At 45.1% G+C, this 23,346-nt stretch overlaps 1 protein-coding gene across 8 annotated transcripts in view; it reads right to left on the bottom strand.

Annotated features, from left to right (window-relative positions):
* Nucleotides 1-796: 796 nt before the first annotated feature.
* FAM120B (family with sequence similarity 120B) overlaps nucleotides 797-23,346 on the bottom strand; it is a 94,904-nt gene continuing 72,354 nt past the window's right edge. For 6 of the 8 annotated variants that reach the window (XM_042987563.1, XM_042987566.1, XM_042987567.1 and 3 more), the window contains 3 exons: nucleotides 22,221-22,313; nucleotides 17,371-17,419; nucleotides 797-2,051 (listed from right to left, as the gene is read on the bottom strand). In XM_042987563.1, the coding sequence (XP_042843497.1) occupies nucleotides 2,039-2,051; nucleotides 17,371-17,419; nucleotides 22,221-22,313 (155 nt within the window). In that variant the 3' untranslated portion in view covers nucleotides 797-2,038. Of the gene's footprint in view, nucleotides 2,052-3,966; nucleotides 4,601-17,370; nucleotides 17,420-22,220; nucleotides 22,314-23,346 lie in introns of those variants that run through there. The other 2 variants (XM_042987574.1, XM_042987565.1) reach the window with 2 other exon arrangements.

Raw genomic sequence — 23,346 nt, 5'->3', positions numbered from 1 at the left:
TTTTTATTAAAAAAAACTTTTTTAATGTTTATTTATTTTTGACAGAGACAGAGCATGAGCAGGGGGAGAGGCAGAGAGAGAGGGAGACACGGAATCGGAAGCAGGCTCCAGGCTCTGAGCTGTCAACACAGAGCTTGATGCGGGGCTCGAACTTACAGACTGTGAGATGGTGACCTGAGCTGAAGTCGGACGCTCCATCCACTGAGCCACCCAGGAGCCCCAGGGATTTTTTTTTCCTTTTTGTGACAGTCAGAAGATGCTGCCGCTACCAACTTATTTTTCATCCTAAGTTGTGGCAACGCCTGAAACAGCTCGAAATTTTAAACACAAAGTTCAAAGGATGGGAAAAAAGTGAACATGTCCAATCCTCTGGGTGCTGAACTCATTAAATCCAACTGGTCAGTACTTTAGAAATAAAAACCCACTTTACCTGAGATACCAAAGTGGTCACTGGCCATCGTTATTTCTTTCCCTTTATCTTCAACTGCACGACACACAAGTCATTCTTGTGGCAAAAATTCACGGATATGGCAGACGTCCCTCTTGAAACCTAGTCCCGTGTGCAGGCGAGCGCACCAGACGCCACTGTGGGCTCAGCCACACCAGGCACCCCTGCCAGTTCAACGAAGGGGCGCACTCACAGGGTTCCCGTCACGGGCACCCTCAGTCCCCTGCCTCTGCCTTCCGCTGGTGTCCATGCCTCCCGTGGACACTAGCACGGCAGCTCCAGAGGTGAGGGCTCTGGCCGGGCCCCCCGGGGAGCGGCTGGGGGACTGTGGTAACAATGCGGCTTGACTCAGAATCTAGTTTCAGTTTATTTATATGACGTGTTGGAATGAAAGCTGCATTAAGAAAGAGCTCTGAGCATTAAGGACCCTAATGCAAGTTTGCACATATTTAAACAACATGAGAATAACAATTAATACATTGACTCAGGAATCACCACTTTCTTTTTCCTCTCACGGGTGTACAGACTTACATTTGAGAAGGGGGCGGTACAGAGCCCATAGGAGACCTGGCCAGACTTCGGCCGGTGCCCAAGGCCTTTCCAGCTGTAGAACTTCGACAACAGGGCCCAATGAGAACCGGGACAAAGAAGTGGGTCTTCACTTGCTGTAACAGCAGACTAACCACTGGTAACTGGTAGAGCGAAATGCGTATTACAGATCGGTGTCACAACACAAAGGAGAGCGGATGAGGCCAACCAACCACACCATCCCTACCGCCGCTGAACCAAGCATGTGAGACGGGGCCCCACGTCCCAGTCCCGCGGGAGCCGCTGGGCTCCCTGTGCTGCCTGTTCTCAGACGTGTCCTTCACACGAGGGTGGTCCGGCCATATTCCCTGGAACACAATGGTAGCCACAAAACAGTCTTTCCCACCCACCAACTGAGCACTCTTGAAGTGACCACAGAGACCTCAGCTGTGCCGTGAGGACCACACTGAACTTTCACAAGGGCCTGCACATCCCAGGCCCGGGCCAACCACTCAGGAAGAAACTTGCTGGAAGTCGCACGTGTAACTCAAGCACAAGGGACTCAAGGGCGGCTGCCCGAAGCTACGCGGTCCTTTCCGGGTTGGCTTCCCTGTCTCGGGAGATGCTGTGGCCCATGCTGTGCAGATTCACGCAGAGCAGGGCCTCGATGACACAGGCGTTCATCGTTTCTCCGTTCTCCCCACGAAGGTCGTACATTTACAAGCTGTCAGACTACAGGGAATCTCCGCACTTGGGGTGGAGCCACAGCAAAGCTTCTGGGAGGCAGCAGGCAGTTCTTCACACGCCCTCAGCTCCGCCTGGCTGCCTGGTGCCACGTAAACGGCACAGTAGAGTGGAGTTAAAAACACATACCACGTTCAGGTCACCTCACTCGACATGTCTGTACTGTGTGCCTGTAATGGGTGAAATACAGCAATCTCGTTCTAGGTCTTGGCTGTAGGTAAGCAAGATGTACTGTACTGGCTTTATGCTCAATGTCTACGTTTACAGTGATTCCTTCTTCACCCGCGAGCGGGTCTGTCCTCTTCCAGCTGGTGGGCGTCAGTTGGACCACCTGCAACACAAGTGACTGCATGAGCCTCCCTGATGAGTGCGTCCTGCAAGCTGGCTGCAGGGAGGAGGTGCCCAGGGCCCACAGCTGGCAGGCCTGGCCGGAGCCAGCGGGTGTGAGTGTCTGCGCGTGTGCACGGCATATCCACTGGGGTGTGTGTCCGCACGTGTGTGGGGCATATGCACCAGGGTATGCGTGTCTGCACATGTGTGTGGTGTATCCACCGGAGTGTGCATGTCTGCGTGTGTGCACAACATATGCACCGGGGTGTGTGCGTCTGCGCGTGTGCATGGCATATCCACTGGGGTGTGTCTGCGTGTGTGTGGGGAGTATGCACCGGGGTGTGCGCGGCACATGCACTGGGGTTGCGTGTCTGCACGTATGCACGGGATACCCACTGGGGTGCGCATGTCCACACGTGTGTGTGGCATATCCACCGGGGTGTGCGTGTCTGTGCGTGTGTGTGGTGTATCCCTGGGTCTGGGAGAGGAGACAATGTTTCACGTAAGCATGTCCTGCCCGATTCCAGAATGAGTTGAGGGCACACCCTTACTGGAGAATGGTGGCCATCACTGTTGACTTCCTAATTGTTAATACCAAAGGTCACCGTTTCAACCAGATACTTAGTCCTGATGTCACCTATTAAGTGCTTACTGAGTGCTGACCCATGTGGCCCTCAGTGCTGGCACCCTCCGTATTCTGGAGATCATTCCTACCTCTACAACACTGGAAACTGCCCACCACTCTTCTGAAATGCCGTCCCCCCCAGGTCCCAGGGCACCGTGTTACTTGGTCTTTCCAGACCCCTAGAGAGGCACTTGCATAGGCCTCCCTCACTTTCCCACAGGTCTGCAGGTGCTGGTGCCCAGGACTTGGGAGACAAATGTAACGCCTAGGTCTCTATGATGTGCTGAGTGATGCTGGCCCTGCCAGATCCCTCTCCGGTCACCCCCCGGATGCCTCCTCTGACAGGAGCTCACTGCTATGGATGCAACAGAGGACATGCTCACTGTGGGTTTGCACATTGCAAGATGCATGTGAGCATATGCACCCTCCCACTGAATCCTGGGGGCGGGGGTGACATCGCCCTCAACAGGAAGCGAGGAGTGGAGAGGCCAGGTGTGCCGTCCAAGGCCATACACACAGCAGGCCACAGAGCAGAAGCTGAACCGGTCTTCTCTGCATCAAAGTCAACCACAGCCAGCAGGGGCACCTCAATCACAATGGACCCAAAAGTTAAAACTTGTCTACACTCACTCTCCTTCCCTTGTATTTCCTACCCAAGTTAATAGCACTGAAATCTGAACTCAATGCAAGTCAGGGACCTGAGGATCATTCTAGGGCCCTTCTCTACTGTTTCCCCTCACCCCAGTTACAAATGGTCCCCCAGGACTTCCTCAGATTTTTGTAATTACGTCATTCCCTTGGTGTCTCCAGGAAGAGCAGGAAGGCTCTTCCTATGACCTGAGGTAAGAGTCAAGGATTTCAGCATCAGGACCTCCCCAAGGATCCCATGGCTGAAAGCCTCACCTGGGGTACTGGCTTCCCATCACTTTTTCAATGCCTGACTCTGCCACACAATCTGCCCTGAAGAATTACCAGCCATGTGAGAACAAAAATCTAAAGTAGGAGCGCCTGGGTGGCTCAGTCGGTTGGGCGTCCAGCTTCGGCTCAGGTCACGATATCCTGGTCCATTGGTTCCAGCCCCATATCGGGCCCTGTGCTGACAGCTCAGAGCCTGGAGCCTGGAGCCTGCTTCAGATTCTCTGTCTCCCTTTCTCTTGCCCCTCCCCAGCTTGCACTCTGTCTCTGTCTCTCTCAAAAATAAATAAACATTAAAAAAAATTTTTTTAATCTAAAATAAAAACAAAGACCAAAAGAAACATATAGAAAGAGAAACAGAAGAAGATTCTATGAAGGAAGAAGGAAAAAACAAAATAAAACAAAACTATCGGTGTAATTTACTCAGATGCAAAAGAAATGTTGCAGCCACGAAACAGAAGAGTATGCTATGAAAAAGAGACATTCCGAGCTCTCAGAATTTACAAACAGCACAATTAAAGATCAGAAAGAATGGGAGACAAATGTAATGTAATCTCCCACAAAGCAGAGCAAAAGACAAAGATACGAGGAGAGAAAATACAGGACAGTTACAGGGCTGGAATATAGTGTCTAACCTCTGAGACAAGTAACAGAGAGCAGAGAGAATGGAAGGAAGTACATCACGAGAGAAATCATTGGAAGAAGGTTCCAGATCTGAAAGACGCTGACCAGCTTCTCACTGCCATCTGCGAGGCGGCTGGCCGGGTGTGTTGGACACAGGAAGGCCTCTGGCTTGGGCTGCCTTCCGTGGCATTCCCCATCGCACCCCACGCGGGGGCTCTCCTGGAGTCCAGGTGTCCAGAGGCTGGGCCGTGGGGACAGGAGCCAAGCCTGAGGCTGCTCCTAGGACTTGCCCCACCGACTTCTCGGGGGTGCAGCCTGTCCGCAGAGCTGCCAAGTAAGGAGCCATTTCTCTGCCGATGGACACTGGGGTTGTTCCCATCTGTTGACTGATGTGGATAATGATGTTATGAACATCATGGCTGCACCATTTCACATTCCCTCCGGCAGTGCATGGGGGTCAGGTTTCTCCACATGCTTGTCAATACTTAGTATTTTCTGTTTCGTAGTAGTAGTATCATCCTAGTAGGTGTGAAGCGGTACCTTGCAGTTTTGACCTGTATTTCCTATGACAAATGATGCAGAGCATCCTTTGATAAGCTTCCCGGCCATTTACACATCTTCTTCACAGAAAAGTCTACTCACACCTGGGTGGCTCAGTTGGTTAAGCATGTAACTTCAGCTCAGGTCACGGTGTCACGGTCTGGGGGTTCAAGCCCCACAGTGGCTTGCTGCTGTCAGTACACAGCCTGCTTGGGATCCTCTGTCCCTTGCTCTCTGCCGTTCCCCTGCTCACGTGCGCTCTCTCTCAAAAAATAAATTTTCTTTTTAAAAAAGAAAAATCTATTCAAGCCCTGTTACCTTTTTGTTGTCAAGTTATGGAGGTTTTATCATATACATATTTTGGGTATTAATCCCTTATCAGAAACATAGCATTTTCTCTTTCAGTACATTGTCTTTCCACTTCTTTAATATTTGTTTTTGAGAGAGAGAGAGAGAGAGAGAGAGAGAGAGAGAGAGACAGAAAGAGGGAGACACAGAATCTGAAGCAGGTTCCAGGCTCCAAGCTGCCAGCACAGAGCCCAACGCAAGGCCTGAACCCATGAACTATGAGGTCATGACCTGAGCCGAAGTTGGTCGCTCAACCAACTGAGCCACCCTGGTGCCCCTTCACTTTTTTTTTTTTAACTTTTATTCATTTTTTGATAGAGACCGAGTGTGAGTGGGGGAGGGGCAGAAAGAGGGGGCGACACAGAATCTGAAGCAGGCTCCAGGCTCTGAGCCTGTCAGCAGAGCCCGACATGGGGCTCGAACTCACGGACTGTGAGATCATAACCTGAGCAGAAGTTGGATGCCCGACTGAACCACCCAGGCGCCCCTCACTTTTTTAATATTATTTTTTATTGTACCGAATTTTTAAATTCTGATAAAATCTAATTTATCTATTTTTTCTTTTGTTGCCTATGCTTTTGGTGTCATACCCGTGAAGTCTTTGCCAAAGCCAATTCCATGAAAATTTTCTCAATGCTTTATTTAAAGAGTTTTAGGGGCACCTGGGTGGCTTAGTTGGTTAAACATCTGACTCTTGATTTCGGCTCAGGTCATGATCTCACGGTTTATAGGATCAGCCCCACATTGGGCTCTGCTGCTGACAGTACGGAGACTGCTTGGGGGGTTTTCTCTCTCCCTCTCTCTGCCCCTCCCTGGTGCTCTCTCTCTCCAAATTAATAAACATTTAAAAAAATAGAGAGTTTTATATTACAGCCCTTGAGTCTAGGTCTTCGACCCAGTTTGAGTTAATTTTGGTATATGGTGTGAGGTAAGGGGTCTAATTTCACTCTTTTGCATAAGATACCCAATTTTCCCACACTATTAAATACTTTGAATGAATGAATAAATAAACTGCTTTCTTAATTTCCTTTTCCTGATTACTCACTGCTGGTGTGTAGAAACACAATGGATTTTTGTCCGTTGACTTATTAAATTCTGCAGCTTTGGTGAATTTATTAGCTTTGGTAGCTTTCCTGTGGAATGTTTGGATTTTCTATACATAAGTTCATGACATGTATGGCTAGAGACAGCTTTACATCTTCCTTTTCATTTTGGATGCCTTTTATTTTTTTATTATCTAACTGCTCTAGCTAGAATGCCAGTACAAGGCTGAACAGTAGTGGTGAAAGTGGCCGCCTTGTTCCTGACCTTAAGGGGGAAGCTTCTCACCTTCCACCATTGAATATGATATTAACTATGGGTTTTTCATAAATATCTTTTATCATGTTGAGGTATTTTACCTCTATTCCTAGTCTTCTGAGAGTTTTTAGTATTTATCAGCTTTAATTAAAAAATTTTTAAATGTTTATTTTTGAGAAAGAGAGAGTGTGCACATGGGGGAGGGGTAGAGAGACAGGGAGAGGGGCAGAGAATCCGAAGCAGGACCTGTGCTGTCAGTGCAAAGCCTGATGTGGGGCTTGAACTCATGAACCATGAGATCATGAGCTGAACTGAAGTCAGATGCTCAACCAACTGAGCCATCCAGGCACCTATGAGAGTTTTTATTATGAAAGGATGTTGGATTTTGTCAAATGTCTTTTTTAATGCATCGAATGTGACTGCCGTCTTCATTCTAACAATGTGGTATATTACACCTATTTTATATTGAATAACCCTTTCATTCCCAGAATAAATCCCACTTGGTCACTGTGAATAATCTTTTTAATATTCTATCAGATTCAACTTATTAATATTTTGTTGAAGATTTTTGCATTTATATTCACAAACTATATTGGTTTATAATTTTCTTTTCTTGTAAAGTTCTTATCTGGCTTAGGTATCAGGGAAATTTTGGTCTCATTGAGTAAATATTTGGTCTTTAAAAAAATTTCTTTTGGACAGTTTGAGAAGGATTGGTGTCAATTCTTTTTTAAATGCTTGGCAGAACTCACAGAGAAGCAATCCAGTCCAGGACTTTTCTTTGTTGGAGATTTCTAATTACTAATTCAATCGTGTTACTTATTAAAGTCTATTGAGATTTTCTATTTTTTCTTCAGTCCGTTTAGGTGATTTATTAAGTTTTAAGGAATTTGCCCATGTCTTCTAGACTGGCATATAATTTTTCATACCATGCTCTTAAAATCATTTTTATCTTTGTCATGTCAGTTGCAGTGTCCTCACTTCCATTTCTGATTTTATTTCTATCTTCTGTTTTCATCTAAAGATTTCTCAATTTCCCTACCTTTTTAAAGAACCAATTCTAGATTTCACTGATTTTTCTCTATTGTTTTTCTATTCTGCATTTTGTATATCTCCACTCTAATCTTTATTATTTCTTTCCTTTTGGTAGCTTTGGGTTTAGTTTGCTTTTTCTTTTTATAGTTCCTCAAGATGAAATACAGTCTACTGATTTGAGATCCTTTTTTCCTTTTAAAATGTAGGTGTTCAGGGGCGCCTGGGTGGCTCGTCGGTTAAGCATCCGACTTCGGCTCAGGTCATGATCTCACAGTCTGTGGGTTCGAGCCCCACGTCGGGCTCTGTGCTGACAGCTCAGAGCCTGGAGCCTGCTTCCGATTCTGTGTCTCCCTCTCTCTCTGGCCCTCCCCTGCTCATGTTCTGTCTCTCTCTGTCACAAAAATAAATAAAAACATTAAAAAAAAAATTTTTTTTAAATGTAGGTGTTCATAGCTACATATTTCTCTCCAAGCACTGCTCTTGGTGAACCCCATGAGTTTAGTATTTTGCGTTTTCATTTTCATTTGCGTCTAAGTATTTTCTGCTTTTCCTTGTGATTTCTTCTATGACCCATTGGTTGTTTAGTAGTATGCTGTTTAATTTTCAATTTTATGAATTTTCCAGTTTTCCTTCTGTTGTTGATTTCTAACTTCCTCTCACTGTGTATCAAAGGGACTTGCTTTGTGGCTAATACAAGGCCTTACCTGAAGAGTGTTCCAGATGTCAGTTAGGTCCAGTTGGTTTATCATGTCGTCTAATTCCTTTATTTCCTCCCTTACTTTCTGTCTGCTGTTCTATTATTAAAAGTGGAGTATTAAAGTCTCTATTATTATTGAATTATTTCTTTCAATTCTGTCAATTTTTGTTTCATACATTTCGAGTGTCTGTAATTTGGTAAGCAAACATTTGTAATTGGTTTATCTTCCTGGTGTGTTGAAACTTTTTTTGAACTATAGTTGACACACAACAACACATTAGTTTCAGGTGTACAACATAGTAATTTGACAAGTTTATATATCACACTACAAATGTTGCTTCCATCTGTCACCATATACACTATTACAATACCATTGACTATATTCCCATTACTGTGCCTTTCATCCCGTGACTTATTCATGCCATAACTGGCAGTCTGTAACGTCCACTCCCCTTCAACCACTTTGCTCATCCCCCCTATCCCTTGCCCTTCTGGCAACCACCAGTTTGTTCTTTGCTTATGGGTCTGTTTCTGGTTTTTTTTGTTGTTCGTTTGTTTTTTAGATTTCACTTATGAGTGAAATCTTACGGTATTTGTCTTTTTCTGTCTGACTTAATTTCAGTTACCATAATACCCTATAGGTCCATCCATGTTGTTGCAAATGGAAAGAACTCATTTTTTATGTCTGAGTAATATTCCATTGTGTATATGTACTATATCTTCTTTATCCAATCATCTATAGAGGGACGCTTGGCTTGCTTCCATAATTTAGCTATTGTAAATACTGCAATGAACAAGGGGATGCATATATCTTTTTCAAACAGTGTTTTGTTTTCTTTGGGTAAATAGCCAGTAGTAGAATTACTGGATCATATGATATTTCTAATTTTTTTGAGGAACCTCTATAGTATTTTCCACAGTGGTCGCACCAATTTACATTCCCATCAATGGCGCACAAGGGTTCCTTTGAATCCATCTTTGTCAACACATTATTTCCTTTCATTTTACCCATTCTAACAGAGGTAAGGTGATACCTCATTATGGTTCTGACTGCATTTCCACATGATTAGTGATGTTGAGCATCTTTTCATGTGTCTGCTGGCCATCTGCATGTCTTTGGGAAAATGTCTGTTCAAGTCCTCTGCCCATTTCTAAATTTTATTATTTGTTTTTTTGGCGTTGAGTTATAGAAGTTCTTTAGATATTTTGGATATTAACACTTTATCAGATATATCATTTGCAAATATCTTCTACTCGGTAGGTTGTCTTTTTGTCTTGTTGATGGCTTCCTTCACTGTATAAAAAACTTTTTATTTTGGTGTAGTCCCAATTGTTTATTTTTGCTTTTATTTCCCTTGCCTGAGGAGACCTATCTAGAAAAATGTTTCTACAGCTGGTGTCAAGGAGATTACTGTCTTGGTTTTCTTCTACAAGTTTTATGGTTTCAGGTCTCACGCTGGTGTCTTTAATCTATTTTCAGTTTATTTTTGTGTGTGGTGTAAGACAGCAGTCCAGTTTCATTCTCTTGCAAGTGGCTGTCCAGTTTTCCCAACACCATTTATGGAAGAGACTGTCTTATTCCCATTGTACATTTTTGCCTCTTTTGTCATAGCTTAACTGACCATGTAAGTGTGCGTTTGGGCTATTTCGATCCACTGATCCATGTCTGTTTGTCACATACACATATTTGACACATATGTGTCAGTACCCTACTGTTCTGATTATAGCTTTGTAGTATATCTGGAAATCTAGGATTGTGAAACCCAACACTGTTCTTTCTCAGGATTGCTTTGGCTATCCAGGGTCTTTTGTGGTTCCATATAAATTTTAGTACTATTCATGCTAAATACGTAAAAAATGCTATTGGTATTTTGATAGGGATTACACTGAATCTGTGGATTGCTTTGGATAGTATGGACATTTTAACAATATTAATTCTTCCAATCCCTGAGCATGATGCATTGTTCCATTTGTTTGTATCTTCTTCCAATTTCTTTCATCAATGTTTTATAGTTTTCAGAGTATAGGTCTTTCATCCCCTTCATTAAAACCATTTATTCCTAGATATTTTATTCTTTTTGGTGCAATTGTAAATGGAATTTTTTTTAATTTCTCTTTCTTCTATTTCATTATTAGTGTATAGAAATGCAACAGAATTTTGTGTATTAATTTTGTATCCTGCAACTTACTGCGTTTGTTAGTTCTAATAGTTTTTTGGTGGAGTCTTTGGGGTTCTGTGTGTATAATACGTGATTTGCAAATAATGGCAGTTTTACTTCTTCCTTATCAAAGTGGATACCTTTTATTTCTTTTTGTTGTCTGATTGCTGTGGCTAGGACTTTCAGTACTTTGTTGAATAAAAGTTGCAAGTGTGTACATCCTTGTCTTGTTCTTGATCTTAGCAGAAAAGCTCTTTCACCACTGAGTATGATGTTAGCAATGGGTTTGTCACATATGACCTTTATTATGTTGATGTTCCCTCTAAACCCACTTTGTTGAGTTTTTATCATGAACAGATGCTGAATTTTGTCAAATGCTTTTTCTGCATCTAGTGAGAAGATCATGTAATTTTTGTTTTTTATTGTTAATGTTGGGCATTGTGTTTACTGATTTGCAGATATTGAACCATCCTTCCATCCCCAGAATAAATCTCACTAGATTGGAGTGAATGCTCCTTTAATATATTGTTGAATTCAGTTTGCTACTATCTTGTCGAGAATTTTTGCATCTATGTTCATCAGGGATAGAACATATGGATAGAACATCATCTATGTTCATCCAGTTCATACTGGACTATGATTTTCTCTTATTATAATATTTTTGGTTTCTATATAAGGGCAATGCTGGACTCACAGAATGTATTTGGAAGCTTTTCTCTCTCTTCTATTTTGAATAGTTTGAGAAGAATATGTATTAACTCCTCTTTAAATGACTGATAGAGGGATACCTAGGTGGCTTGGTCAGTTAAGTGTCTGACTCTTGATTTCGGCTTAGGTCATAATCTCACAGTTTGTGAGTTCAAGTCCTGTGTTGGGCTCTGAACTGACAGTGTGGAGCCTGCTTGGGATTCTCTCTCTCCTCCTCTCTCTATGCTCCTCTCCCTCACACACATACTCTCTCTCTCCCAAAATAAGTAAATATACTTTAAAAAAGTGACTGGTAGAATTCATCTGGTCCTGGACTATTGCTTAATGGAAGTTATTTGATTACCAGTTCAATCTCATTACTAGTAATTGGTCTGTTCAGATTTTCTATTTCTTCCTGATTCAGTGTGGAAGACTCTATGTTTCTGGGAATTTATCCATTTCTTCTAGGTTGTCCAATTTGTTGGGATGTGATTTTTCGTAGGATTCTCTTATAATTCTTTGTATTTCCATGGTGTTGGTTATTTTTTTAAATTTAATCTTTATTTATTTGAGAGAGAAAGACAGAGCCTGAGTGGAGAGCAGCAGACAGAGAAGGAGACAGAATCTGAAACAGGCTCCAGGCTCTGAGCTGTCAGCACAGAGCCTGATGTGGGGCTCAAACTCACAAACCATGAGATCATGACCTAAGCTGAAGTCAGATGCTTAACCCATTGAGTCACCCAGGCGTCCCCCATGGTGTCAGTTATTTATTTGTTTCTTTATTTTGAGAGAGAGAGAGACAGAGAGAGAGAGAGCGCGCGCGCGAGTGTGATCAGGGCAGAAACAGAGTGCAAGATAGAGAATCCCAAGAAAGCTCTGTGCTGTCAGCATGGAGCCCAACGCAGGGCTCGAACTCACAAACTGTGAGATCATCATGACTTGAGCTGAAATCGAGTTGGACACTTAATCCGGCTGAGCCACCAGGTGCCCCTCCATTTTTAATTTTTGAGCAACTGCCATACTGTGTTCCGCAGTGGCTGCATCAATTTTTGACATTCCATCAATGGTGCACAAGTGTTTCTTTTTCTCCACATCCTCACCAACACTTGTCTCTTGTCTTTTTGATGACGGCCATTCTAACAGGTATGAGGTAATAGCTCACTGTGGTTTTGATTTTCATTTCCCTGATGATTAGAAATGTTGAGCATCTTTTCATGTACCTGTTGGCCACCTGTATGTCTTCTTTGGAGAAATGTCTATTCATTTCCTTTGCCCCTTTTTCAATTGGGTTATCTGGGGTTTTTTTTGGGGGGGGTTGTTTTTTGTTTTGTTTTTACTATTGAATTATAATAGTTCTTTATATATTTAGATGTTAACCTCTTATCAGATATATGGTTCACAAATATTTTCTCCCATTCTATAGGTCGCCTCTTCACTTTGATCACAATGTTTCCTTTGCTGTGCAGGAGCTTTTTAGTTTGATGCAGTACCACTTGTTTATTTTTGCTTTTGTTGTCTGTGCTTTGGTGTCATATCCAAAATATTTACAAGACCAATGTCAAGGAGGTTATTCCCTATATTTTCTTCCGGGAGTTTTCCAATTTTAGATCTTATGTTTAAGTCTTTAACCCATTTTTATGTAAGTTAAGGCTCTAATTTCATTCTTACACATGTGGATATTCAGTTTTCCTAATATAAGTTATTAAAGACACTGTCCTTTTTCCATTGTGTGTTCTCAGAGCCACTTTGAAGATTAGTTGACCATACATACGAGGCTCTCTATTCTGTTCCATTGAGCTCTGAGCCTATTTTTATGTAAATACCACACTATTTTTATTAGTTTGGCTTTGTAATATAGTTTGACATCAAGAAATGTGACACCTCTAGCTTGGTTATTCTTTCTCAAGATTGCTTTAGGTATTTGGGGTATTTTGTGGTTCCATACAAATTTTAGGATTATTTGTTTTATTTTTGGGAAACTGCCATTGAAATTTTAATAGGGATTACACTGAACCTGTGGATTGTTTTGGGTAGTGTAGACATTTTAACAATACTAATTCTTCTGATCCATGAACCCAAGATATCTTTGCATTTATTTGTGTCTTCAATTTTTTTCATCAGTGTTTTGTACTTCATATTATACAGCTCTTTCACCTCCTTGGTTAAATTTATTTCTAAGTATTTCATTCTTTTTGATGTCACCGTAATTAGATTTTCTTAATTTCCCTTTTGAATAATCTATTGTTAGCATATAGAAATGTTGTATTGATCTTGTGTCCTGCAACTTTACTGGATTCATTCAAAGTTCTAACAGTTTTTGGATGAAGTCTCTAGGGTGTTCTACATATGCGATCATCAAACAGATCTTACTTCCTTTATTTCTTTTTCTTGCCTAATTGCTCTGGTTAGAATTTTTAGTGCTATGCTGCAGAGAAGTGGTGAGAGTGGACATCCTGTTCTTATTCCTGATCTTAGAGAAAGATGTCACATTGAATATGATGCTAGCTATGGGTTGGTTGGCCTTTACTAAGCTGAGGTACATTCCTTCTATACCTACTTTGTTGAGAGCTTTTACCATGAAAGGATGATACATTTTGCAAACATATGAAGAAAATATTAACACAACTGAAGGGAAAAATAGATAGCAATATAATAACAGGAGGGGACTCTAATATCCCACTTTCAACAGTGAGTATGTCACCTAAACAGCAAATCAATAAAGAAACACTGGACTTGAACGACACTTTAGACCAGATGACCCTGACAGACATCTACAAAACAGAAGAATACACACTATTCTCAAGCACACACAGAATATTCCTCGGGACAGATCATAGATTAGGCCATGAAACAAGTCTTAAAAACTTAACAAGATCGAAATTATATTAAGTATATTTTCTGATCACAATGGTGTGAAACTAGAAACCAATAAGAGGAGGAAACTGGAAAATTCACAGATCTGTGGAAATTAAACAACACATTCTTGAACAACCAACAGGTAGGTCAAGAAGAAATCAAAAGGTATCTTGAGACAAACAAAAACAGAAATCCAACATACAAAAACTAATGGGAAACAAAACTAATAGGATGCAACAAAAGCAGTTCTGAGAGGGATATTTATAGTAATAAATGCCTACTACATTAGAAAAAGAAACACCTCAATTCAACAACCTAACTTTAGACCTCAAGAAACTAGAAAAAAAAAAAATACTAAGCCCAAAGACAGCAGAAAGAACAAAGATTAAAAGAAAAATAATAAATGGGACAAGAAAGACAATGAAAAAGATAAATAAAACTAAATTGGTTTTTTGAACAGATAAACAAAAGTGACAAACCTTTAGCTAGACTGACAAGAGAAAAAGATCACTCAAGGAGAAGTGACAACCGATACTACAGATGTGACTACTATGAACAATTATATGCCAACAGCTAGACAACCTGGAAGAAACAAATGAATTCCTAGAAACATACAACCTATGAAGACTGAATCATGATCAGACAGATAATCTGAACAGACGAATCAATGAGAAAGGAGACTGAATCAGTAATTAAAAAGCTCCCAACAAAGGAAAGTCCAGGGCCAGGCTTTCCTGGTGAATTCTACCAAACACTGAAAGAAGAATTAACGCCAATTTTTCTCAAACTCTTCCAAAAAACTGAAAGAGAAGGAAAACTTCCAAACTCATTTTACAAAGCCATGATACCCTGATATCAAAACCAGACAAGGACACTATAAGAAAACTATAGGCCAACAGCCCTGATAAACAAGGATGCAGAAATCCTCAACAAAATACCAGCAAACCAAATTCAACAGCATATTTAAAGGATCATATACCTTGATCAGTGATATTTATCCCTTGGACGCAAGAAATGTTCAACATATGCAGAACAATCAACATGATACACCACATTGAGAAATGAAGAATAAAAAAATTATATGATCATCTCAATTGATATAGAAATAGCATTTGACAAAATTCAACATCCTTTCCTTCACCAAGATCCCAACATATCGGATGGTGAAATGCCCAAATAATGAAAGAAATGTGAAATATATTTATTGTATTATTAAAAAAACTTTTTTAACGTTTATTCATTTTTGAGAGACAGAGCACAAGTGGGGGAGGAACAGAGAGAGAGGGAGACACAGAATCGGAAGCAGGCCCTAGGCTATGAGCCATCAGCACAGAGCCCGATGTGGGGCTTGATCTCACTGACCGTGAGATCATGATCTGAGCTGAAGTCGGACGCCCAACCGAGCCGGCCAGGCATCCCTGGAACTATATTTACTTATGAGTGATATATTGTTTTATTTTCACTTTTAAATTGATATATGGACATTTCGTCAAAAGACTAGGCTGCAGAGGTAATTAACCTACGGAACAATAACAAGATCACAGAAACTTACTGTACTGGCTTTTCAAACCCAAGAAAGATTATACAAACTTAATGGCTTACTTAAGCTTGCTAACTGACCTCAAATATTTTATTGTCAAGTTAGAATTCAGATATTATAAAAGGGGGAAATGATTTCCATGGAAGTCTACTCTTTTAGTCTAAGGGATGAGAATTTATCTCAAAGTTATAAAAATAGCAGCAAAGAAGTGAAACTTCTAGAAGCAGCAGTGGTCTCCAATGAGCAGAAATGAAAGAATGTTAATACTTAGATAGGAAACACCAGAAGTAGAATGAAAAAAATTTATTTGTAAAGATGGGAAATTAGGTTGTACGTCCTACAAGCCTTGCATGAAAAGTAATTAGATATGGAAATGTCCTTCATAAGGAATTGCAGGAAGTGGTGAGGACGCTTCAAACATAAAAATATCTGGAGACTGTATCCCTGTTTTGGTAAACGCTAGCTGGGATTTTCAGGCAAGACAAAGCCAGGAGCTCTGCATACTTGAGCTGTTGGGGGAATTCATCCAGCGCAATATACAGACCAGACTGTGACTATGCTCAGGGCTTCTTTGGTTTTTCCAGACAGCAGCGCTGGACGTGTCCTCTGGGCAACACGCACACACATTTCTGAGAGTTTCTGGGAACCTCCAGAGCCACTGCGTGTGGTGCAGGACGGCCTTTGTCTCCTAACCTCTAATCTAGATTTCTTTCCATCGTCAATACCCCAGGGGTTGAGCTCAGTACAATTTTAGCCTTACAATTTCAATTCTTGAATTACCTGAAAATTCTCCCATGAAACTTGGATGTGTCTAGGATGGTTTTTTTTTTAATTTTTTTTAACGTTTATTTATTTTTGAGACAGAGAGAGACAGAGCATGAACAGGGGAGGGGCAGAGAGAGAGGGAGACAAAGAATCTGAAACAGGCTCCAGGCTCTGAGCGGTCAGCACAGAGCCCGATGCGGGGCTCGAACTCACGGACCGTGAGATCACGACCTGAGCCGAAGTCGGATGCTTAACCGACCGAGCCACCCAGGCGCCCCTCTAGGATGGTTTTTTAAAAACAAAACCCCTTCAATGTTCAGACCAGAGCAACAAGTGAACCATTCATTAATGGCGTCATAAAGTAGGCTGCTGATAACTCAACCACTGCCTCCTCCCACACCCCCCGAGGCCTCCTGTCTGATGGACCCAGGCCTGCCCCACACAACTGCTGTCAGAACTCTGAGCTGGGGCCCGGCAAAAGTCAAATGGAAAGGACGACACTACCGGAACAGACCCGCGGGCCACACACTGTTATGCTTCCCAGGCAGGGCTGGGCCCTCCATGCAGAGCAGGGTCTCCCGCCAGGAAGGCGAGAAGGAGGTTGTGACTTCTTTCTCTGTATTTATAATTAGAAAGCAATTCTTGGAATATTCTACAACCACAGGGCATCATGTCTCCAATCGTTACAATCTGCTGTTAAGTTAAAAAAAGCAAGACACAGTAAGATTCCAACTCATTAAAGAAAAGAAAAAACAACCATTCCCCACAGACACAGATGAAGAACTTATGGTTGTTAACAGCTGTTTGGGGCCACGGACTCAGGCACAACCTCTGAAAATAAGTCAACAGAGAGCTTTTTTGTATGATACAAGGGAGAAGTCACTGAAAAGGATGTTTTTCCTTTTCATGAAAAGCTAGGTCTAGACCTCACAGACTGTTTCTCCCCAAGGACACAACTGTTATGCTGTTCTGAGCGCCTCACTTTCAAGAAGGGCGTACGTATCCCCAGGACTCTAAGTCCAGACTCGGGGTCTCTTTCTGTCCACACTCTTTCTAGAAGCAAACTCATCTATCTGAAAACCGTGTTCACTTAGCCCCACGTCAGAATTTAACGTCTAAATTATTTTAAAGTTTAGCAACTGATATGAAAGATTTAGGTTACAAAGGCAGATGCTTGACTTCCGTCTTTCATAAGATGGATTTCTCTGAGGCTGTAAGAGGTGCACTTACCCGGAAGAGGAGTATCTTCTCCAATGGTCAGGCTCATACTGTCTATTTCCTGCACCAAACAGACATGCAAACCAAAACGAAGTTAATTACGTTTCTCTAAACTCAAACCGCGAAAACCGCACATTTCTAAGTATGCATAAAAACATGCGGAGTTGTACTTGGAGGACATAACTTACTACTCTCTTCTCTGATGTTGCCACTGTGATCAAAAGTTTGTTGCACACACTTTCCATTAGAGTAGGAAGCAATTAATTAAGAGGCGGTTCTGCTGTTAGACGGAGCAGTGTCCAACCACCTGCGCTGAATCTAGACGGTCTCTGCTGCCAATGATATTGGGAAAGGAACTTCGTAAGCAGATGGCTCACGGAGGACACTTTGCCAAGGACGGAAAAAGCAACGTGTGGCCCTACAGCTGAGTGCGGAGGTTCCCTTCCCAGTGCAGCCGGCCACTTTTTGTCCCCCGCTATACAGGGAGTGGCAGGCGAGAACCAGAAGACAGCCAGCCTGCCATCAAAAAAGGTGGTTGTTTTCACATTCAGAAAATGACACTTTTCCTACAAAGCTTTCCATGCTTCTGCTTGACTGACGACGCCCATGCCTCTCCCACTGAGGGCGGCCTTTGTCCCTCCCACGAGTGTGAGGCTGGCAGGGGCTCTGGCAGAGGGCTGGGTGGCAGGAGAAGGTCACAGCAAGGCCAGAATGAGGTTTCCAGGCCCCACCTTGTTATCACAGATGACCAGAGGTGGTTTTACAACAGTCCAGGCCTCCTACAGAATTACCACCTTACCACCGATAAGTGAGAAGCTCAAGAAATCACAGGCAAATGTGCTTGGCTACTGACTGTGGAATTTAACACATTTCTCACCAACAGAAAGGAAGATGTTCAAATGTTCTCACTTTAGCGGCTTTGATGTTCCCCACTGCACTTCACAGGTCTGGAAGCAAATGCTTCACAGGGAGGCCGGTGCCGCTGAAGGGCCCTGCAGCTCTGTGTCTGAGTCTCCCTGCCCGGCAGAGTGGGCAGGCTCCCCGCTCCTCCATCGGGCCAGGCAGGCACCGGCCTCGGAAACTTCCCAACTGTCTCAGTAACTCAATATGTTCATTCCGAGGCGTTTTTAGTTTTTCACTAAAACGAAGAATTTTTCCCATCAACTCTGTCCAGGCAGTACTGACAACTTTCTACTTAGACTACTTAGATACCTCTAAAAAACGCTAAAATAGGAGTTCAAGGGTAGATAAAACCCAGTAAAATGTGTGGGGGCCAAGTAAAGACGATGTAATTCTTTTACAGCAACTAAAGCTGAACAAGGGGATGACGTGACCTCAAACAATGCTCCGGTCCGAACAAATAAAAGGCGTGACATACGCGTGTGAACGTGTATTTTATGTAGACACATCTGAAATTAGAAAACCTACTGGTACCACCAACAAAATGTTTGTGAACATTTTTCCACGTGAGGCAAAATGCAAATGAAACGGTGTCCGTGCTTAACCACTGTCCTGCAGGAGCCTTTCAATTCCTCACGCCCCCACGCCCAAATTCTTTTTGCTTTTAATTTGAGTGCAGCTGACACACGATGTCTCGCTCGGCAAATCTGCACGTGCTGCTGCGTCCACGGCCAGGGACTGTGCTCTGGAGGCCCGCATCCCCGTCCCCAAATCCTGACATCTGACCCTAACGCAAGCCACCTCGTTTGCCTTTGACCGAGGTCTCCCGGGCACGTTTTTCAGCCCCAATCCCTCAGGCACCGCCACTCCCGGACTCTTATGTTACCACCGCGGTCGCGTCCCCTGAGGAGGGACTGGGTTCAAACCAGGGCGCTTCTGAAGCAGCTGCAGGCTTGGGCCGTTGAGGCCATCAGGGTTTCCTTGATTCTCCGTGGTCTAGCACGCAGCCTGACAAACATCCCCGAGAGTTCCCAATGTTCCGGGAAATCCAGGCTGGTCCCGTGGGTGGGGGAATCACACCCGAAGCGAGAAGCCCTTTCTGCGTGGCCTTCACGGCAGGCAGACCTAGAGGCCCTGGGACCTGCTAGGGCCAAGTCCACGGGCGAGTGCTGAGTCCAGGATCTGAGGCTGCGCTTGCCCGAGAGAACCCGCTGCAGCAGGCCTCCTCGGGGAACGAAGAGATGAATTACTGAGAAATCCTGCAGAGCTTTCTCTTTTTCCGAAAAGCTCGAATTCAAGGGCACCAGGCTTGGGGCAAGGTGAGGCACGTCCTCGATGGCACGTCCGAGAGTGGCGCCACCATCGTCACTCGAGTGTCGCTACTCCCCGGCAGAACCGCAGGGCTCAGGGCCAGGACGACGCCAAGGCTGCCAGGCCGTGACTGAGGGCATGTAGCACGTGAGCGGGCGGCCTGGAAGCGGAAATGCGTCCGTGGTGGTCGTCTGTCCCAGCCCAGGTGACTGTGCTCACCTCCCCGCAGAACTCGTCACCTCCTCCCCTCTACCGTGCCCGGGCTTCCCTTGCAGCCCTCCTCTCCCTGACTTCGTACTATCTCATCTTTCCTGACTTGCGACACCAGCAGGAAGAAAAGGAGACAAGCCTAAGCCAAAGGGGATTAAGAGGAAGGTTTCCATTTCCCATACCAGGCCATACGGGGGGAGCAGTGATGTCGGGGAGAGGGGCTGCCGGGGAGCCTCTGTCATCTGCTCAGAGGAACGCGGGGAGGACCACGTACACCCCGTCACGCCGGGCTGCCTAGAAGGCGTGCAGCATGCCTGCCCTCATTCTGCTTGCCTGAGCTCGGTGGGTGCGCTCTGATCCTCACCTGGAGGGGCCAGGGCCTTGCGAGCTTGACAGCACCGTAGCTTTAAGGGTGACAGACACCCAGGGTCCTGCTACTTAAACCTACGTGGGATGGGATACGCAGACGGACAGGGCTGGACCCGCTCTCCGCTCCAAGCCCATCACACACGTCTTTCAAACACAGTATGGGGGCCTGCAGGTCACGCGCTGCTAGGATTACAGAAGAGGTTCGTCACCAGCTTTGTACTGATGGTCCACAGGCTCTGAGATCTGTGGGTGGTGGTCTGGTGACTAAGGGAACATCTCTCCAGAATGGACACATGGAGCCTCTCGTCTGAAGTGAACTTGCAGGGCTCTGACCAGTGCCGTGAGGCTCTGAAAGGTCAGCTCCTCTGCTGCCTGCCTCCTGCTCCCCTTCCCCCGCCTTCTGCGCACACCCCTCCCGTAGGCGTCTGGTGGCTGCTCCCTCTCACGGGGTCTCTGCTTAAACACCACCTCTCAGAGGGGTTTTCTCGGACCCCGGTGAAGACGGGGGAGATGCACACTCCACGTGCATTTGTCCGGCTCTGCCTGGCTGCTGGAAGACGTGTCGTTCTTAACGAGTTAGGAGCCCCAAGCAGAGGCAGACAGCCCGACGGGGCAAGGCCACACACCGTGGAGCCTCCAGGCTGGGGGGGGGCCACCTGCTGCATGTACGCACCCTTAGGGCAGCTCAGCTCGACAGGCTGAGTAAGCGCTGACGTCGTGCACACACAACGGGTCCAACCAGAGGGCACCTGGAGTGCCACCTTCGCAGACGCGAGCCCACAGCTCCGGGTGTCAGAGTCTGACTTTAGGTAAGTTTACAAACCCTCCTTCGTCTTCTGGGTTCTCTCTTTGTGGTTCAGCTCAATCAACTGCACTACCTTCTAAATTAAAAGCGATCTCAAATATACTTGAAACAACGGAAAGAAGGAATTTGCCTTAATCCCAGTCATGCTGCACCGGCACCACCCCTCAGGTGGTTTAGGTGGAGGCACCGTGTACCTACGCTGGACGAGGCGGGGGCAGGGCGGGACACTGCTACACGCATTTGGCCGACCGTCCAGAAGCTGCAGGCGACGGTGGGCAGCAGGACTGGCCAGGTGGACTCTGCAGGCTCGCCAGCTAAAAGGGCCACGTGAAACAGCTACGAATCTGACAGAGCTGCCCTCTGTCCCCAGGGGTGGGCATTTCAAACCCAGTCGCCATGAACTCCGGTCAGCGCTGAACTGTACAGCAGACCCTTGATGTTTCTGCCAGAACGAGAGGCTCGCATTCCCCTCAGCAACATCCCAAGTGAGCAGACACCGTGGACGCCCACATAGACAAACCGAGAAAGGCGGCTTTGCTTAATGACACGGACTGGCTGTGCTCTAGGGGGACAATGTGAGTAATCTGTGAAATCTCTACACATTTTTGAGTTTACAAAAAACTAAATTAAATTAAAGGCATGTTTGTATTTGCAAGGATAAAATTGTAAACCTTAGCTAATATAAGAGTCTGTACAGTGAGGTTTTCAAAACTGTAAGGAATTTTGAGTTTAAATACTGATGAGGTTTTCTTTGTATTTAAAACGTAAACTACTACATATTAAATTCAGTTTTACGCACAAAATCAGACATCTGTATTACACACCCAAGAAGTAAAGGATTCATTTTATTTCCTAGATCACCCAAAAGGCTCTTCTGTATACAAGCCAGATCACAGAAAATATCAAAATGCTGCTACTGGTAAAATGCTACTTTCTGTGCTATTTTTTCATCAGAAGGATCCCTGTGCATGAAACCTTTATAAGAACCTTTCTTTGACTAACTTATAAAAAAATTGGGTCTCAAACAGATGAACGAATTCACAGAGAAGAAACAAAGTGGCAAGGAGCAGAGACTGACTAGTGCCGAGCTTGGAAATTACCTGTCTCTACTTCACTCAGCAATGAAATCAGACATCATCAGTATAATGACCTGTTTACCTGGAAACACCAACCGACGCCCAAACAGACGTCGGGCGGTCAGCCTTCAGCAGAAGCACGATGCTGAAACAGCACCATCGCGAGCAGCCCACAGCCGCCGGCCTCTTACCTGGACCCTGATCCCTCCAGTGCTGTCCTTGGCCTGCCCGGCTGTACCCGGAGCTCGTCCTGTGGGAGCCGGATCCCTGCCTCCCCCACCTGCCTGTAGGGACACGTGATCAGCACGTTAGGAGGCCACCACATGCCTAACCCCAAATGACACATTTTGTCTACGAGGGCAGCAGGGTGGCACCAGGTCTGTAGTTCCCAAACTTCTGGTACCCTTAAATCACAGGGAGAGCCCGTGAGAAATGCAGACTGAGGGGCCACAGCTGGGCCGAGGGGGGGTGGGAGTTGGACGTCCACATTTAAACACGTTCCCCGGGAGACCCCGTGCAGGGGACAGACGAGCAGACCGGCGGGTGCCGAGGCAGAGCAGGGACGCTTTGTCAGGGCTCCAACCAAGCAGGGCCCCTGCCTCCCAGGCCTGGGGGCTGAGCTCTGCAGGCTGCCAGCACAGCTTCTGGACCCCCAGCACTTGGGTTCTGGGTAAGCAGGGGGCCTGGGACCCCGAGAACCAGACCAAGGTGTGCGTGCCCCTCCCAGTCCTCCACACACTCAACTGCCCTGGAGTTTCCTCTCATAAATTCCTAAGCTCTGACACCTTCTTCGTGAGAAAGTCTGACTCAGAGTCTCCTGCCAACTTCAAGCGGCCTGCATTCTGCCATCTGCAGCCTCCGGCCACCGCTTGAGAACCCATGCACTGTGCGTGCAGGACAGGACGCAGACCGGTTCGGGCACAGGCGACAGAGGCAGAATGCCACACGTGTATCTTGCAAGGAACAAGCTCTTGCTTTGGGGTCAAATCCTGCCTATCCACAGTTGGCAGGAGGAGGCCAAACGGGGACAAAAGGACAGGACAAGGCAGGAGTCTGTCGCTCTTGGGACTCGGGGGAGGAAGTGCCCTCCTCACTTGCTGGAGGCCCCGCTCCGACCCCCCAGGCTCTCCTGTGGGCCGCGGGTCCCACATACAGCGCCCAACAGGGGCTTACGGACCTCACAACATAAAGCCTCTCAGAGTGAGACCAGCAAGGCAGACACCAAGCAGAGGCCCTGAAGACAGTCTGCTGGGTCGGAACAGGGGTGAGTTCTCAGATTCCACCAAAGAAAGCAATGGGGCTGCTAGAGGTACAGCA

Source organism: Panthera tigris, chromosome B2 (genome assembly GCF_018350195.1).
Source record: "Panthera tigris isolate Pti1 chromosome B2, P.tigris_Pti1_mat1.1, whole genome shotgun sequence".
Classification (NCBI taxonomy): Eukaryota; Metazoa; Chordata; class Mammalia; order Carnivora; family Felidae; genus Panthera; species Panthera tigris.
This window is presented reverse-complemented; position numbering and strand designations above follow the sequence as displayed.